General features: G+C 39.8%; 2 protein-coding genes across 2 annotated transcripts in view; one reads left to right on the top strand and one right to left on the bottom strand.

Moving 5' to 3' along the window:
- Window positions 1-8,265, top strand: part of PAX6 (paired box 6) — a 21,966-nt gene extending 13,701 nt beyond the window's left edge. Inside the window, 6 exon segments of the mRNA XM_074276802.1 lie at window positions 2,274-2,432; window positions 2,809-2,891; window positions 3,251-3,401; window positions 3,519-3,634; window positions 7,028-7,178; window positions 8,071-8,265. Of these exon segments, the coding sequence (XP_074132903.1) occupies window positions 2,274-2,432; window positions 2,809-2,891; window positions 3,251-3,401; window positions 3,519-3,634; window positions 7,028-7,178; window positions 8,071-8,156 (746 nt within the window). The 3' untranslated portion in view covers window positions 8,157-8,265.
- Window positions 8,266-15,354: 7,089 nt separating this feature from the next.
- The window catches only part of ELP4 (elongator acetyltransferase complex subunit 4), a 227,493-nt gene continuing 225,696 nt past the window's right edge, over window positions 15,355-17,151 (bottom strand). Inside the window, exon 10 of the mRNA XM_074272926.1 lies at window positions 15,355-15,628. Coding sequence (XP_074129027.1) covers window positions 15,497-15,628 — 132 coding nt within the window. The 3' untranslated portion in view covers window positions 15,355-15,496. The remainder of the gene's footprint in view (window positions 15,629-17,151) is intronic.

Below are 17,151 nucleotides of genomic sequence, written 5' to 3'. Positions count from 1 at the left end.
TTCTCTCTTTCTCTCCTCATTTCTCTGTCTCTTCATTTCTCCCTCCTTCTCTTTCATTTTCCTCTTTCACTCCTCATTTCTGTCTCTCTCTCTCTTTCTCTCTCTCTCAATTCTCTCATTTTTCTCTGTCTCTGAATCTCTCATTTCTCTCTCTTTCTCTCTCTCATTTCTGTCTCTCATTTCTCTCATTTCTTTCTCTTCTCTCTCTCTATTCACATTCTCTTCTCTCTCTCTCTCTCTCTTGTCTCTCTCATTTCTCTCTGTCTCTGTCTCTCTTTCTGTCTCTGTCTCTCTGTCTGTCTGTCTGTCTCTCTCTCTCTCTCTCTCATCTGTCTGTCTCTGTCTCTCTGTCTGTCTCTGTCTCTCTCCTGTCTCTCTCATTCTCTCTGTCTCTGTCTCCCCTCTCCCTCCCCCGCCCCCCTCCCCCTTCCTCCTCCCTCCTCCTCCTCGCTATAGAAAAGGCGAGCCCCCTGAACGCCATTGAGGAGCCCAGGCCCGGGGGACAGTGATTAATGATAGTTAGAGCAGCGAGGTTAACATACTTCACTGAAAAGTCTGTTGACTGGGCCGCTTGTAACACAATGTGGCCCGCTGCACGCCTCAAGAGAATCCTTTTGTTGTCGCTTATTCTCATTGTGGCCTCCAGATTCTGCCCACGAAAGTTTGCCACACGCTCCTGCCCCAGGAGTTTAATAGTTTCCCTTACTCCCCGGGCTTTGTGCGCCGCTGAAAAGCAGCCCCGCGCTATTCAAGTGTTGGTGGTCATCTCAATAGATCTCCCGAGGCCCATATGGTGACCAGTGCCGATGAATCCGCCTGTTTAAATGGGGGAGAAAGTTGGGTTTTGAAACATTTCAGAGCGCCTGAAAGGATCCCACTAGATCCTGTCACAATCCCCCCGCGCTTTGAACGCATCGCCCATTGTCCCGGGTTATAAATGATATTCCCCGAGAAGTCGATTCCCACCCCACTGGGGCTTCGCGGCCCCCCTCGCGCCACCCCCACCCCAGCCCCCGAGTGCGAGCCGTCCCGAGCCCTTCGGGAACCCAGGCTGGGGGGGAGGAGGAGGAGGAGGCGGCCTCCTTTAGAGTCCTCCAAGGGGAGCTGAGGACAAAAGAAAAGCGGGGCTGGGGGCTGGGGGGTCCCCTCTGGGAGTCCCCCTCTACACTCCCCACCTTCAAGCATCCCTCTTCTCCCCTCCTGGAGTTGCCAACCGGGCGGAGGAGCTTCCCAGGCACCCAACTAGTCCAAGTACATACACAACCGGGGGAGGGGGGGCAAAAACAATAATAATAATAAAAAAAAAACTTTCCCTTGTTTAATGATAGAAATTACATTAAAAGTGGTGGAAATGCCCTAAATTAAAAATGTACCACTTAAATGACATGCCAAGGGGCTCAGCTGTGGGGTAGCATATTTAGCTAGTTAGTGAACTCTCGACTATTTCTTTTTTAAAATTACACGTTGAAATTTTAAAAGAAATCTTACTTTTCTCTGGTGCAACACATTACAAAGAATGGACAGTCCTTTTATCTAAATATAAAATTCCATTTTCAGCAATTATAGCCTGTTCTTGGTGATGATATAATTACAGCTGTGCTCAGTAATAGGTGTCAAGGCAATACACACTCATACAATAGTTGAATAAAACTAGAGAACAAAGCGAGTACTTCCAAATTCACAACCTTTAAAATGAAATTGACTGTGCAGAATTCAAATAAAAACTAGATAAATATTTTTTAAAAAAGATTACAAGCTTGGTTTGGTTTCTTAATAGCATTTTCTGCAAACCTATCAACATCTAATTGATTAGCTCGGAATTACTGATTATGGATAATCTGAAATGCTGAACGTCACTTATTTTTAATGTAGCCATAGGTAAATAAATTCCACAGGGAAAGGGAGCGTGGTGGTGAGGAGGCTTCTGGGCAAAGCTTCTTTAAGAGAGAGAGAGAGAGGGAAAAAAAAAAAAAGCCAGGATGACTTTCATCTGAAACTACTTTGGTGTCTGTTTTGTTCTACAAAGGAATGGGATTCTGGAGCCTGCCTTTCCATTTTTTCCTCTTGGTTAAAGTGGAAGAAAATAAAAGGCCAGGTCATTGAGTTCCCCCTCATTGGAGGGCACGGGTTTCTTGGGAATGTTTCAGGGAGGCTGTCAGAAAATCCTGCTGATGGAGTCTGAGGCTGGACCAGAGGAGCCTTTAGGAATCCGAGTTACTCTGATTTTTTTCTTAATGTCCTATTTTTTTTTATTGTTGTTGTTGTTGTTCCAGATGGCTGCCAGCAACAGGAAGGAGGGGGGGAGAACACTAATTCCATCAGCTCAAATGGAGAAGATTCAGATGAAGCCCAAATGAGACTTCAGCTGAAGCGAAAACTGCAAAGAAATAGGACATCCTTTACCCAAGAGCAAATTGAGGCTCTGGAGAAAGGTGATGGAGTTTTTCAAAGCAGAAAAAAAATTGTAGATCAAAGCAGTGATGCATTTGAAATACAGAGAACTAAATTTAACCATGTGTAGAATAAGTGAAAAAATTCGGAATATTCCCAATGGACCCGGAATTCAAAGACTCTAAATCTTATCAAAAAAGATGAGTTTGGTTGTTTTGGTTTCTCAGTCTCTGTAAGTCATTTTAATGACAGTTTAACTTAATTTGGATGGAGAAAGTCCTTCCAGGTATTTAGTAATAGCCTCACCAAGGGCAGTGGTGAGAGTAGGAGAGGGGGAAAAAAAAGAGTTCAGGGTTCAGATGGAGGCTGACTCACTTTGGGCAGCCCTGGCATTGAAACGCGCATTTGTTCTTCCAGAATTCGAAAGAACCCATTACCCAGATGTGTTTGCCAGAGAGAGACTAGCTGCCAAAATAGACCTACCTGAAGCAAGAATACAGGTACGCTAGGGACTGGGTAATTAAATGCTTTGTGATTCCCACATTTGGCTCTTCCAAAGACAAAGGCACAGCTAACTACCACTATTTATTTATATAAATCACAACAGACCCAGCTAACCAGCTGCACAGTCCTAAAAACTTTGCTGTTCCAAGAGGTTTCACTGGCTGCAGATAGTGGGGGAGGTGCTGGCAACTGGGGTGAAAGGTGGCGGTGGAAATGGCGAAGGGGGGAGGGGACGAGACAGCTTTTTTTTTTTTTTTTTCTTTTTTCTTTCTTTCTTCTTCTTGTTTTTTTTTTATTTTTTTTTATTTTGGAGCTTTTTTTTTTTTTATGTTCATCCCATCCTTCCTGTTTCCAGGTATGGTTTTCTAATCGAAGGGCAAAGTGGAGAAGGGAAGAGAAATTGAGGAACCAGAGAAGGCAGGCTAGCAACACACCCAGTCACATTCCCATCAGCAGTAGTTTCAGTACCAGTGTCTACCAGCCAATCCCACAACCCACCACTCCCGGTAATTTTGAGACAATGCATTTGTTTTTAAGTCTGTCCACTGAGTCCTAGGGTGTGACTGTGACGAGAGTGGTGTGACAGGCCAATTGTTTTTGTTTCTATTTCTTCTCTCCTGCAGTGTCATCCTTCACCTCAGGCTCAATGCTGGGTCGGACGGACACAGCCCTAACAAACACATACAGTGCTTTGCCTCCCATGCCCAGCTTCACGATGGCCAACAACCTGCCTATGCAAGTGAGTGGACCCGGGGCGGGGCGGGTTCATGGGGAACGTTCAGGTGGTGTCTATCTATGGGGCAGCCCCTTGCCCTCCCCTCCCCCCCACAAATAATTTAGACTTCCCTCCCTCTCCTTCACCAAATAATTCCTGCCATAGGGAGAGTCCTGAATTTGGAGTCAGGAAACCTGTTTCCAAAGTGCAGCCTGACCCCACAATGTTTGTATGACTCCATTTCTTCCTCTCTGACTGATTACAGAGTGTCCAAAGTTGCTTTAAATCTATGATCCATCATGGGACCGATCATGAGTTTCAAGACAAGTCAAACAAACCTATTCTAATTGGTGTTGCCCCCGATCCCCTATGTTAAAAAAAGAAAGTCAGTTGACCAGGACCAATCAGATGAATTGGAAGCTTTCTAGACACAGCCTGAAGGTGGTAGGTGGGACTCAGGGGTGTGGGATGCTCGGCGATTTAGGGGCAGTATAACTGACCACATCGTCTCCGTGAGCCTCAGTTTCCTCAGCTGTAAAGTCCATGAAGGGGTCAGGCTAGATGACCTCTGAAGTTTCTTCCAGCTTGAAATCTGGAATCTTAGGAAAGTCATTTAACTTTTCTGATCCTCAGCTTTGTCACCCGTAAAATGAAAGGAGATGATTTAGTGGTGAGGGATCTAAAATGATGATTTTATGGTCGCTCGTTTGACTTGTGGGTCAGTATGTATCTAGAATTATCGCTCTGGATCAGAATAATGATGATGATAATAATAAATTCATTAATTTTTGCAATGCGATTGGGGTTAAGTGGCTGATCCAAGCTCACAATCTCGTGATTGTTAAGTTTCTGAGATCAGATTGATTTGAATTCAGGTTTTCCTGATTTCAGAGCTCTATCTACTTGATCTAGCTGCCCTTGGATTAGGATTTAGGTCAGAACATGGAGGGCATTCAGAAGATATTTAACTCCTATATTTTATTTAGTAAGGGAGGAAAAAATAGATTCCTTGATATTTACATGGCAGGGTAGTTTTAAACTATCAGAGAAGCTCATCTAGTCTTTGCATCCCATAATAGGCGAATTTGAAAGAAATGAAGTGAAAATGCAGAAATGTGCTTGTCCTTTCAATAGACTAAATAAATGGCAGTTTGTGGGATTTGCTCTTGCCTGGTATAAATGAACCACTCATCCCCTCTCAGCCTTGGTTGTCGTTCAAGGCAGATCTATCTGGCTTTGTAAAAGTATCCCAGCTTCATATCTTCCTCCCAGAAACTAATTCTAGTCCAGAGGGTAAGAATTACATCTTCCTCCTTGCAGATTGCAAAAACACTTGCCCAGATCTCCTTTTTTTTTTTTTTTTTTTTTTTTTTTTTTTAATAATTAGAGAAGCATTACAGGGAGAGATTAGTCAGGTTCTAGTTTTTGCCAGTAACTATCAGAAGGAGGCAGATGGAGCAGGAGGTCTGGATTCAGGAAGATCTGAGTTTAAATATAGCCTCAGGCCCGTACCAGGTGTGTGACCCTGGACAAGTCACTTAAACCTGTTTGCCTCAGTTTCTCATCTGTAAAATGAGCTGGGGGATGAAATGTATCTTTGGCAAGAAAACCCCGAATGGGGTCCCAAAGAGTCAGAATTGAAATGACTAAACAACAAAGAAAAGTCCCCATGAGACAGATCTAGGTTTATAAAGATTGTTTCCCCACAATTTCTAGTGTTCTTTTAAAGATGAGCCATGTGGATGTCTCCATAAGGTGTATGCTTCATAGCCTGTACAATTACAGGATTGAAGCAATAGAATTGAAGTGATCTGGGGGGACAATAATCAGGGGAATTGTTCGAATATTTATTTGGATTGCATTGGGATAGTAATAGCTGGTGGCCCATTCAAAACAAATTAGGGGATTAACAATACAAAGCTTGATTTTTACCATCTCTGTCATGAAATTTTCCAGAAGCCAGCCTACCTAGTGGTAATGACTGCTGGCATGTTGTATGCTGGAATGGCTGATGGGCATTCTAGGATTTCCTGATATTAGCAGAATAATTCTCCTGTTTTAATAGAGCCACATTGAATCTTATATAATTTGAGTCAAAACAGGAGCAGCATCAGGGCTGCTGGGAGGATAAAAGGGAGGGATAATGTATGGGACAGACAGATCTTTGAGAACAAGAAAAGGTGTGATATACACTCAAAGTGTGATTATTATTAATTCTTATTATTCACACATAGGAGCCCTGAGGTGAGAGTCAGTGCACTTTTTAATTAGTTAGGAATGACTGTCTTTCTTTTCATTAGTGTGCTTATTAACCATTATGGAGTATCTAGAATAATTTTATTTACACAGTTCCACAAAGACAAGTACTCAGTGGTCAGAACCTTTAGCGAATTAGTGTTTCTTGGGAGAAGTTTGTATTACTGCTATTTCTTGGGACTTCCTAATGAATAAACTGCCCCTACTCTGACCCCATTGACGTTATTATATCATATTTAATTGGCTGTAATGTCAGGTAAATTCCCTCGTCTTTATTCAGGCCTTTTCTGAACCCTTACTTTAGGGTGAAATGGAGCAAGTTGCTGTTGGTGGTGGTGTGTTTGTGTGCATGTAGGGGAATGGATGGATCCCCAAATTTATGTGTATATTTTTGTGAGTAAATATGACCTGCAAAGCTGATTATTAGGTGTTTGTTTTGTAGACAAGGTGAAAAAATTCATTCCCGTCATCCCAGAAGCTCACAAATTTTTTTTTTGCTACATATTTTGCTGATATCAATAAGATTGTACATTTCCAAGATAAAATAAAACAGGTAAACATCTTTTAGTTATCTGAAGAATTCCAAATCGCTAAATGCCAAATATTATGCTCGCCAAAATAAATCAATTGTCCAAATTTCTCAGTTTTCCTTGGATATCCGATGCCTTTATAGATGTTGCCGTGGTGAAAGGCAATGGAAATGATGGCCGTGGCCATCTCTGCCTGGGACATAGCAGCTGTTTGATGACCATTGGTTGGAGTGAAATCCTACTAGGTTTCTACTATTTAAATAGAAGACTTCCTTTAATAAACACAACTATCTACTACAATATTTCATAGGGTTCCACTGTGTTGGTTCAGTGCAAGGAGAAGCAATATAGATTTGGAGTCGGAAATCTCAGGAGTGAATTTATACTTAGCTACTTAGCCTGTGACTTTGGACGACTTTCACCAGATTTTGTTTTCCTTAAAAAAAAAAAAAAAAAAACAACCACCAAAAAACCTAGTTGGATGAGTGAGTGACCTCTAAGAGCCTTTATAGCTTTAAATTAAATTAAATTAATTCCTGTTGAAAAATCAGAACTTATATGCACTTTAAAAAACGAGTACAGTTGCATTCTAGGAGCATTTCTCCGTAACTCTTTTCCTTTTTCCTGACAGCCCCCTGTCCCCAGCCAGACCTCCTCTTATTCTTGCATGTTGCCCACTAGTCCGTCGGTGAATGGACGGAGTTATGATACTTACACCCCTCCGCACATGCAGACACACATGAACAGTCAGCCAATGGGCACTTCTGGTACCACTTCAACAGGTGAGTGGCTCCTGCTCCTCCCGTTGTTTAGTCTTAACACGGAATGGTCCTTCTCTTTCTGGTTCCACCAGCTCCCTGCTCTAGTTAATCCCCAGCTTCACATACCTTTGGGTGGCTTTTGTTTCTTTTTGGGGTATGTGTCTGGGTTTATCATCACACTTAACAGGTTTATTGTAGTCTCTAAATTGGGGCAATCCTGAGTTTAACCATTTTGATTGATATTGATCTCTCTTGCTTCTGTCTGTTACTAAAATAATTTATTGGAATGTAAAAAAATTCAATAGAATCCCTCCTTTAGCAGCTTCTGAAGCACAGCCAAGATCTCTAATTGTGTTCAGACAGAGGCTACTAATAGGTTTCCATGTTCTCTGATCACTTCTGTCCTTTATAAATAAATACTTTGCAAAGGCAGAATGGCACTGTCATGGGATTTGTATTTGGAGGACCTGGGTGTGGAACCCTGATCTGCTATTTAGCCCTTAACGTGACCTTGACCTTCAATATCATCAATTCTTAGTTTTCTCAATTATAAAATTGGAGTTGAATTAAGTGTCTTCTAATTTTGAATCTTTGATATAGTATGGATGCTTTCTCAGGTCACAAATATTTGAAAAGACTTTTGTCCTTTATTTTTAACTTTTACCCTTTTGAAAAATACCAGTTGATCTGTTATAAATGATCTAAATCGGTCTCTCTATGTCTACACATATATTATATATGTTTATATTTATGTAGTTATAAAATGTATGTATGCATATATATGTATATGAATAATCACTATGAATTTTATATTTTGGAAGATTAAAACAATTCCACATCGGTGCATGTCAAAAAAAGGAAAGTTTATTTTTGCATATGTATTTATATGGATTTTTTTCTTCTCCCTTTTAAGGCCTCATTTCCCCTGGAGTGTCAGTCCCAGTTCAAGTTCCTGGAAGCGAACCTGATATGTCTCAATACTGGCCACGATTACAGTAAACAAACAAAAAAGAAAGAAAAAAGAAAGATAGAAAGAAAAGAAAAGGAAAAGAAGCGAGTTACTTCAGTCAGTGACTATATGTGGACAATAACAGTTGGATATTTTAGGAATATTTTATAAAGGAAGATCAGCTGTGAGAAGTGCTTCTGGATTACAACTGTGTCCTGTATCATACCATACCACTTGGAGAAAAAAAGACTTTACCCACGGACCTTTGTAGAGAGAAGGCATTGTATCAGTTGGAACAAATCTTCATTTTGGTATCCAAACTTTTATTCATTTTGGTGTATTATTTGTAAATGAGCATTTGTATGTTATAATGAAAAACAAAGAACAACGTGGACTAGATGGATGTTTCTGATCTGTGTTGGTCATGAAGCTGTTAAAAAAAAAAGGAAGCCATGATCAACGAGTTCTGCCACAAATTTAAGAGTTTTTATCAAGATATATCGAATCCTTCTACCAATCTGTTCATAGGTGATGGACTGACATTCTGAGTTTGTATCATTCCATCCCATATAATGAAACCTGGAACAATACGCACTAGACTTTTGTAAGAAAAAAAAAAATCTGTTGGGTTCCCAAAGGTTGTTAACAGATGAAGTTTATGTGCAAAAAAAAAGAAAAAAAAAAAAAAAAAAAAAAAGAAAAAAGAAAAAAAAAAAGGATATGAGAGAACTTCAAAGAAAAGTTGATAGATAAAAAAGGTAGATTGTGTCTTCGATATAATCCAATTTGTTTTATGTCAAAATGTAAGTATTTGTCTTCCCTAGAAATCTCCCAGAATGATTTCTATAATAAAGTTAATTTCATTTATATTTGACAAGAATACTCTATAGATGTTTTATACACATTTTCATGCATCCTAAGTTTCTTTTTTGGTCAGCAAAGGTTAATTGTTCTTAGCTAGACTTGTACTGCTGTTCACAGTCCAATCATTTTTGTGCATCTAGAATTCATTCTAATCAATTAAAAGTGCTTGCAAGAGTTTGAAACTTAAGTGTTTTGCAGTTGTTCACAACTACATATCAAAATTAACCATTGTTGATTGTAAAAACCATGCCAAAGCCTTTGTATTTCCTTGATTATACTATTTTCTTTTTAACCTCATAGTGTGCTGGTGCAAATTTTGTTTCCATATTGGGGTAACATTTTCTGTGGACTATTCTTTTCAAATCAGATTCTGTTTTAAATCTGGAAGGCTCCCCAGGAAATAGTTCTTAGAGATTCACCCAAACCGGAAAGGAATGTTTCAGACAAAGAAACTCAATTTCATCTGTACAAAGATATCGGATCTGTGCCCGTGTAGATCTGGGAAACGTACGCAAGATGGTTGGTTTTGGAAAAAACAGGCTAAAGAACTCAAAAATTATTTACAAGGCAATTAAATAGGCTTCGATTTTCAAATTAGGGCTGGGATTTTCAATCTGGCCAGACTTCAGTGGGCAGCCCATTTCCACCGGGGTTTCTCTGAAGTATATTCAAAAGTAGATGTGCTTATTCAGAACTCTGAAAGCTCCTGCTTTTCTTGTGCTTTCTTTCCACCTCCCCCCAGCCCCACTTGCACAAGAGGCATCATTTCCCATTGAAACTCTCCAGCTGTTCCCATTTGAGTCTTGCTTTCTGTGGGGCTGTGTAGGGTTGGAGAGTGGAGGGGGGATGTTGCATGTCAAGGAATAATGAGAACAGACACATCAACAGGCATCCACAATGCGGATTGTGACTGGCTAGGAAAAGTTAAAGGCCGTCAGTCATTGGCAGCCCAAGCCAAACATTCCCACATCGATGGGGCCGGTCCATTGTTGGGCAGTTGTTCTTTGCAGGGAGAAACAGATTGGATCATGCTGAAAGTGGCCGCTGGCGGCCCGAGTTCTGAATTCAAGTGGAGTGAGCCCAAGTAGGCCTCTGAGAAGGGAAAGGGATCCTCAGAGGCTCGTGGTTTTCCTCAGAAACACAGGAGTGGATAGGGAGGAGGTAGCCACCGTATACTTGGGCCCGAGGCTGGGGATCCTGGGAGTCGGGGTCGAATCCTCCCACAGGGAGGAAGCTCTGGGGACGCGTGCTTGCACAAGGGAGCTCATGTGTGTTCGCTTGCATGTGTGTACATAGGAGTCTCATGGTCATAAGGCAAAAGAGGAAATATAGAAAATATTGGAGACCTGCTCCCCCTCTTTAGTAATACTACTTTCTAACAGAACTTTGGGGCAATTCATGTTGATGTGTCCATTTCTGAGCATCTTCCTGTCATCCCTTCTCTGTTCTGTTTGTGAACCGCCTCCCCACGGGCAGAGCTGCTCCACACCGGGATGGCCCTCCTTGGTCTTTCCCCTCCCTCTCTTATTTTGTCTCTTCTTTTCCTCCGACTCTCTTTTCTCTCTCCCTCCTGTCGGCACGAGAATACACATGTGGATAGATGCAAACTGGTGACACACAACACTTGGGGAGTGCAGATGTTCTGATGCACAAACGCGCTCGCATAGTGACCTCTTCTAATGCGGAGCCGGACGCTTCCACCTCCTGACATTTTGCTGTCAGGGCTTCCCCAAAGAAAGGATGGGGAAGGGCCACGTGTGCGCCCCCAGCCTTCCTGCAGGGGCTGGCCTTGGCCCTCCACCGCCTGGCTGCTGATACCTATGGAGGGATGCAGGGGAGCAGCCGGTTGAGCTTGTGTGTCTGTCTCTGGATGTGGCCTGGTTCTGCCAGAAGATGCTGTTGTTCTGTGGAAGTCCAGATCCTGCGGCCCAGCCGGCTGAAGGCTGCCCCTGCCCTGGGGAGAGGCCGCTCCTTCTGGAGGGGGGACCGCAGCCTGTCACTGGGGGCAGAGCTCTACCTGAGCCAACCTGGCCTAGACCCTGGGGCTGTGTCAGCTGCGCCCAGCCGGCCGGCAACAGCTGCCTGGGAGAGGCTGGCCTTTTGTTCACTCTGGAGATGATTTATTCCGATTCATCTATTCACAGATACATATATACATACATATATATATATATGTGTATATATATATATATATTCCATTTGTAAATACATCTTTCCTTCCTTCTTTTCCTATCTTCCTTTTCCTTCTTCCCTTCCTTTTTTCTCTTTCCCTTCTTTCCTTCTTTCTTTCCTTCTTTCTTTTCCTTCCCTTCTTTCCTCTCCTTTTCTTCCTTCATTTCATTCCTTCCTTTTTTCTTCCTTCCCTTCTTTTTTTTCTTCCTTTTCTTTGTCTTTCTTCCTTTTTCTCTTTCTTTCCTTCCTTTCTCTCTCTGTCTCTCTGTCTGTCTCTCTCTCTCTCTCTCTCTCTCTCACACACACACACACACACACACACACACACACTGCAAATGGAAGCTCTTTAGAGATAGTTGCATCTGCTCTCCTAGCCCAGGATCTGCTGATGAGCAGGGTCACTCTCAGAAGACCTGGATTGTACAATCCATTGTTTCTCAACAGAATTATTTTGCTCTATAGCAAAGGACAAAGCTAATTGTTCTTTTAATAAACATTCTCATCAAGTGAACCTGAGTGGAAAAATCTCTATCACAAAAATAGATTTCCTTGTCTCAAAAAAAGACTGATATTTCCTCAAAGAGAAGCCTCCTGTTAATAGGAAATTACTTCCTGGGACCGGTCACTAACAACCTTTGGTGCTTTCTGTTTCAGTTGTAACTGGGCTTCCCAAGATAGATTTGTGAAATGTTATTTAAAATTCATCCTTTTTCTATGGATGGATTTTTATCTTAGAGAAGCCTCACACGGGCTTCTGGTTCATTTCTTTCTGCTCTGGGCATCAATGTTGACAAGATTGAAGAATTGACTCTTCTCCACTCCAGCTGTCTGGATAATAAGTTTCGCTGAACAGGGCTGAACACATCTTCTCTTTTTCCCTTTTTGAAAGGATAAACTTTGATCTAGTTGTTCAATTGAGTTCCAAACAACTTGGCATTCAGTTTTAAAGTTCCAAGAGTAAACACTTAAGGTTGGTTTTGCTTGCATTGGATGCTGTTAATGGTGGCTCTTGCTGGAAGGAGTCACTGGATGCTTTGGGAATGTTATTATTAAAGGACTTAATGAAATTGAGAGAGAGAGAGAGAGAGAGAGAGAGAGAGAGAGAGAGAGAGAGAGAGAGAGAGAGAGAGAGAGAGAGAGAGAGAAAGAGAGAGAGACAGAGAGAGACAGAGACAGAGAGAGACAGAGACAGAGGCAGGCAGAGAGAGATGTAGAGACAGAAAGACAGAGAGACATGTAGAGACAGAAAGACATAAAGAGAGAGAAAGAGAGAGAGAGAGAGAAGCAGAGATCTGAGGGAATCTTTAAAATGAGGAAATAATCAAGAAATTGATCCCAGACAGCTGCTTCTTCTTGAAGTAACCATAACCTGAGTGGGTTAGTTTTGAGAGATCTGGGAGGAAAAAGGTTCAATGAGAAATTAAGAGGAGGAGATTACGTTATGGTGACTGTACAGAAATTCAGAAAGTTCTGAAGCTCAGGTGTCTGAGTCAACTGAAATAGTCAAAATATTGACCTCCTATTAAAGACAGCAAACCTATTGGAAGGAACCAATGCTACATGTCAGGTTTTGAAGTTAGTATACTAGAAATATTTAAAACAGCATGATGAAATCTTTGAAATTAAGTATGTTGTTCTTCAGTGAATAATTGAAAGACAAAAGCTTTCTAGATATCTCATATTTCACTTAATATGAAAAGGAGTAGGTTAGAGATAGGACTACTTTGGGTAGGAGATTAAGTTACTAAGTCATCTTAGTATGTATTAATACAAATAAAATTTCTAGAAGAAAAATATTTTGAACTCTTTTCCTTTTAGGGAAACACCTGAATCTGATTTTCATAAGACCTACATATTTGTCTTTTTATTGCCACCAATGCACTTTTATTGAGTTTGCAAAGTTTTAAAAAATATTTAAATCAAAGGTTTAAATGTGTATATCCAGTTCCTATAGTACTTATCTACTTGCAAAGCATATATTAACTAGTAGTTGGCTGTTAATTTTATAGACACCGTAGCCAGGGAAGTAAATCAATGACCTATTAAGTATTTTGACAAGCAATTTACATATTTGATGACTTCAGTTCTTCTTTTCAGAGTCAAATCCAATATAATTGTTCAGTTGTGTTTGTATCAAATGAATTACAATATGGGGAAAAGAAGAGATTAGTTTTGTTAAAATAATAACCTGACTACAAATATTCATTTGAATGCGTTCAAATTGTTCATAATTACTTTCAAAGGACACAGGAAAGCTTTTGTTCAGTGTTTTTTTTTTTTTTTTTTAGTTATTTATAAAGCCTAGACCAAATCAATTCTTGAAGTCTGTTGAGATTTTTAAAAACACCTTTGCTTAAAATATATCAAAGTCTCTAAATTTTAACTGACAGATAAGGTCTGAAACTTTGTTTTGAAAAGAAAATTGATAAGAATTTGTGTCTTTAGGAATTAAAAGAAATGGGGAAAAAAACCCTGAGACATTCTTAAAAAAAAAAAAAAAAAGAAAAAACCCCTGATTGTTACTACTAATGAAATAGCAGCTGAAAAAAAATAGTAGTCTTTTTGATTTTTATCACAAAAAATAAACTGGTAGTGACAGGATATGATGGAGAGATTTGACATCCAAGCAAATCACTGTCATTGATTCAATTATTCTAATTCTGAATAAAAGCTGTATACAGTATGTGTTTATGCTACAGTGAATTTTTTTAAGTGATTGACAGTCATCATATTAGTTAGACAGTTTTAAAAGCTAAGTCTTTGTTTTATGCAATGTGGTCAAGAACAAATAAAGTGAAATTTGTAACATATTAAAAGTAGGCCACTTGAAAATGTTAGTTATAATCACATCAAAATAGAATAACATACATGAAAATATATTTTGGAAACCCAGTTTTCTCTCTTTGGTCTTTTTAGTTCATTTAAAAGGAGAGTCATTGTCGAAAGATACACATGTTATCTTGCAAGTTATATTCACTGCTACCTATTTTGTGCCAGGGTCACCTTCAGCACATGTATAAAAATTCAAGAAACGGAAACGTGACTTCAAGATAAGAGTTGTTGCTACCACTCTGTTTGAACAAAATGTGTGCAGCTTTGCATGTGTATGGATAATGGCCTCCCATTCTTAGGAGATCTACCCAGAGGAGGAGCTGAATGAATAGTTGTTAAATGACCAACTTTCCAGAATTTACTGATGAAGATGAGTTGGTTGATTTAAAAAAAAAAAATCCTCTACCATTTGGCTTCAAGTCGTGGTTCTGTACTGCTTCCCTACCCAGCATCAGTGCCCCTTTTTGGATAGCTTGTCATTAATAAAGCTGTCAGTTTGGATTTCAATCTTGACCTCTGTTTGGTGACATGATTTTACGACGCTCTCTTCAAACATTCAGGATTACTGTGGTGAGCTGTAGAAGGCCATCGATTCATTTTCTAGGCTGTACAAATTTGGATCACTGCAAGTTTGTTTTAATACATTTAGTAACTAACAAGGCAGATGTGTTATCATCAACGGTTTTATCCTCAGATTGTTTTTTTATTAATTTAATAATTTACATAATAGAATGCATATGACATGCTAGCACCCTTCAATATATATGGTTCTGATACATTTCCCAAATTAGCCATGTCCTGCTCTGCCCAATCCATAATATTTCCAGTGGCATTTTCAGAAATAAAGAGTAATGATGATTCTCAGTTATTATGTAGTTTTTGATTCTCACAAGGTTTCCATAAACTATCTCTAATTATTATTTTTTTGCATAGACAAAAAAAAAAAAAAAACTAAGTGCACCACTGTCCACTGTAGAATAGCACAATCATTTTTTGGTGCTGACGTTTTTATTTAGAAATAAGGCATTAATTACTATTCCAACTGAGAATATAACATAATTCTTGAAAAATATCTTATTGATGCTGTTTGCTTTTACATTGCAATTATTTCTGAAAAGATTTCCCTCTTTGAAATTTAGCCTTAATTTGTAAAAACAAAAACAAACAAACAAAAACCCCAAGTAAAACCATCCCAAAGAGTGGTTGCATCTGACAATGTATACTACATTCTGCCCTAGCAGTTCCCCACTTCTCAACAATAAGGAGGAAGGTAGTTTTCATTAGTTAAATGATAACTTTTAAATGGAGAAATATTTCAGTTAGTTTTCTAGAAAAAAACAAAACAAATCTATAATTAAAAAACACTCAAGAGAAAAGGCACCATTTAAAAAATTCTTTATGAGGATTTAAGATTGTTGGGTTCAATCATTAAAAAAGATAATTTACACAAGCCAATGGTAACCGAAAAGAGGGTACAAAGAGCGTGTCGGAGGAGTCTGAGGAAGGCCACTGAGTACAGTCCCTAGAAGTCCAGGTGCTCTTTGCCTCCGGCCACAACGCTACATCCCAGGCTCAGCTGTTTGGCGGATTCCACCAGATCCCGTTTGCTTGAGCGGCTCACTGTGTCTGACAAGTCTGGAGGCAAATGCAGTCGCTGTAGCAGGAGATATTGGGGTGGGGGAGGAGAAAAATGTAATTAATTTTGCTTTCGTTAGCATACTTCAGCATGCAATATTCTGCTCTGTTGATCAGCATTCCGCCTTGCATATGAAATTCCCGCTCAAACAGTTTCCCAGACTTATATCCATTAAATTACAAGCAATTCCTACTAGATTTTGACGAACTTCAGCCTTTCCAGAATTGGGATAAAAACATTAAATGGAAATTTCCTGAGCACAACTCTAAACTTTTTAAAGTTTTCTCCATTGAACTGTAAATAAAATTGTGGTTCTACACCATCACAAGATTATATTCAATAGCAAAGCAAGACAATAAGACAAATCACAGTAGATTCGTGAAAAGAAAATATTGCTTTGAGGAAGAAGAAAAAGTCAGGTCCATTAAGTGATCCCTGTCATAGCTATAAACTGCTATTCCGTATTCTGTGTGTAACTCAATGTGGCTTCAGTAAGTAGGGAACCAGGAGGAGCAACCTTTTCACAAATGCCTATTTTATTTTATTAGGTTTACCCTATATCAAGACATCTAGGCTGATTTCTCCAGGACTTTACACTTTTCACAGAAATACAGAGAAAAACTCAAAGGCTTCCCAACACAAAGGTCAATGGTTTTCATGTCCGGATATGGCAGCAACAGAATTTGTGTTAGGGCTGTTTGCTCACCATTCTTCAGCATTAAGCACGTTGGGCCCAGAAGGTACCAGTGTTTTCAAACTGTCTTGTCGATCTCAATTTTCCCATTTTGCATTATATTTATGGTCATAACCTATTTTATACAAAACCAATATATACAAGAAAGGTCCTTTTTGTTTTTTAAATAATTCAACAACACATTGGAGAATCTATACAAGTGAATCCAAACAAGCCTCCCCAATGACTTACTACACAAGATTCTAGACCTAGACTCCAAATCTAGTACTTTCTGCTGCACCAAGAGCTCTTAGCTGAGTCTTCAGGTGTTTTCTATGGTTGAGAAAGTATTCTGAGACACCTTGCCCAGTAATAAATGCAATGACAACTGCCTCTGAGGATGGGAGTTAGTTCCTAAAATTCAGTTTCTAGGAATGTCTCTGTTATAGACAGTGAGATGTGTCTCTGTAATGAACTGAAGGAGAGGAGGCCACATAGAAGGCACAGAGCGGAACAAACCCCCTGTTTGGGGACTGGATTGAAAATGGGACTAGAGACCTCCCTTCAACATGGGAGGGAACAAAGTGGCAAGAAGAGAGTGGTTCATCACATCATAACAATACGAGTTGGAAAAGACCTTAGATATCATAGCCCAATTCCTCTCATTTATACAAGAGATAACTGAGCCTGAAGAGGTGAAAGGGATATGCTGAAGCAGCAGAAATCAGAGCTTCTAACTTCAACTTCAGGGCCCTTTATCAGTCAATGTGCTCCACACATTATTACTCTTCTTTCTATTGTAGGGTTTTCTTTTCTTTTCTTTTTTTTATGACCACAGAAATAAAGCAACAAGACTCAAGAGATTTTA

Source organism: Sminthopsis crassicaudata, chromosome 6 (assembly GCF_048593235.1).
Source record: "Sminthopsis crassicaudata isolate SCR6 chromosome 6, ASM4859323v1, whole genome shotgun sequence".
Classification (NCBI taxonomy): domain Eukaryota; kingdom Metazoa; phylum Chordata; class Mammalia; order Dasyuromorphia; family Dasyuridae; genus Sminthopsis; species Sminthopsis crassicaudata.
Note: the sequence above shows the minus strand (reverse complement) of the source record. Positions and strands in the feature narration are given on the sequence as shown.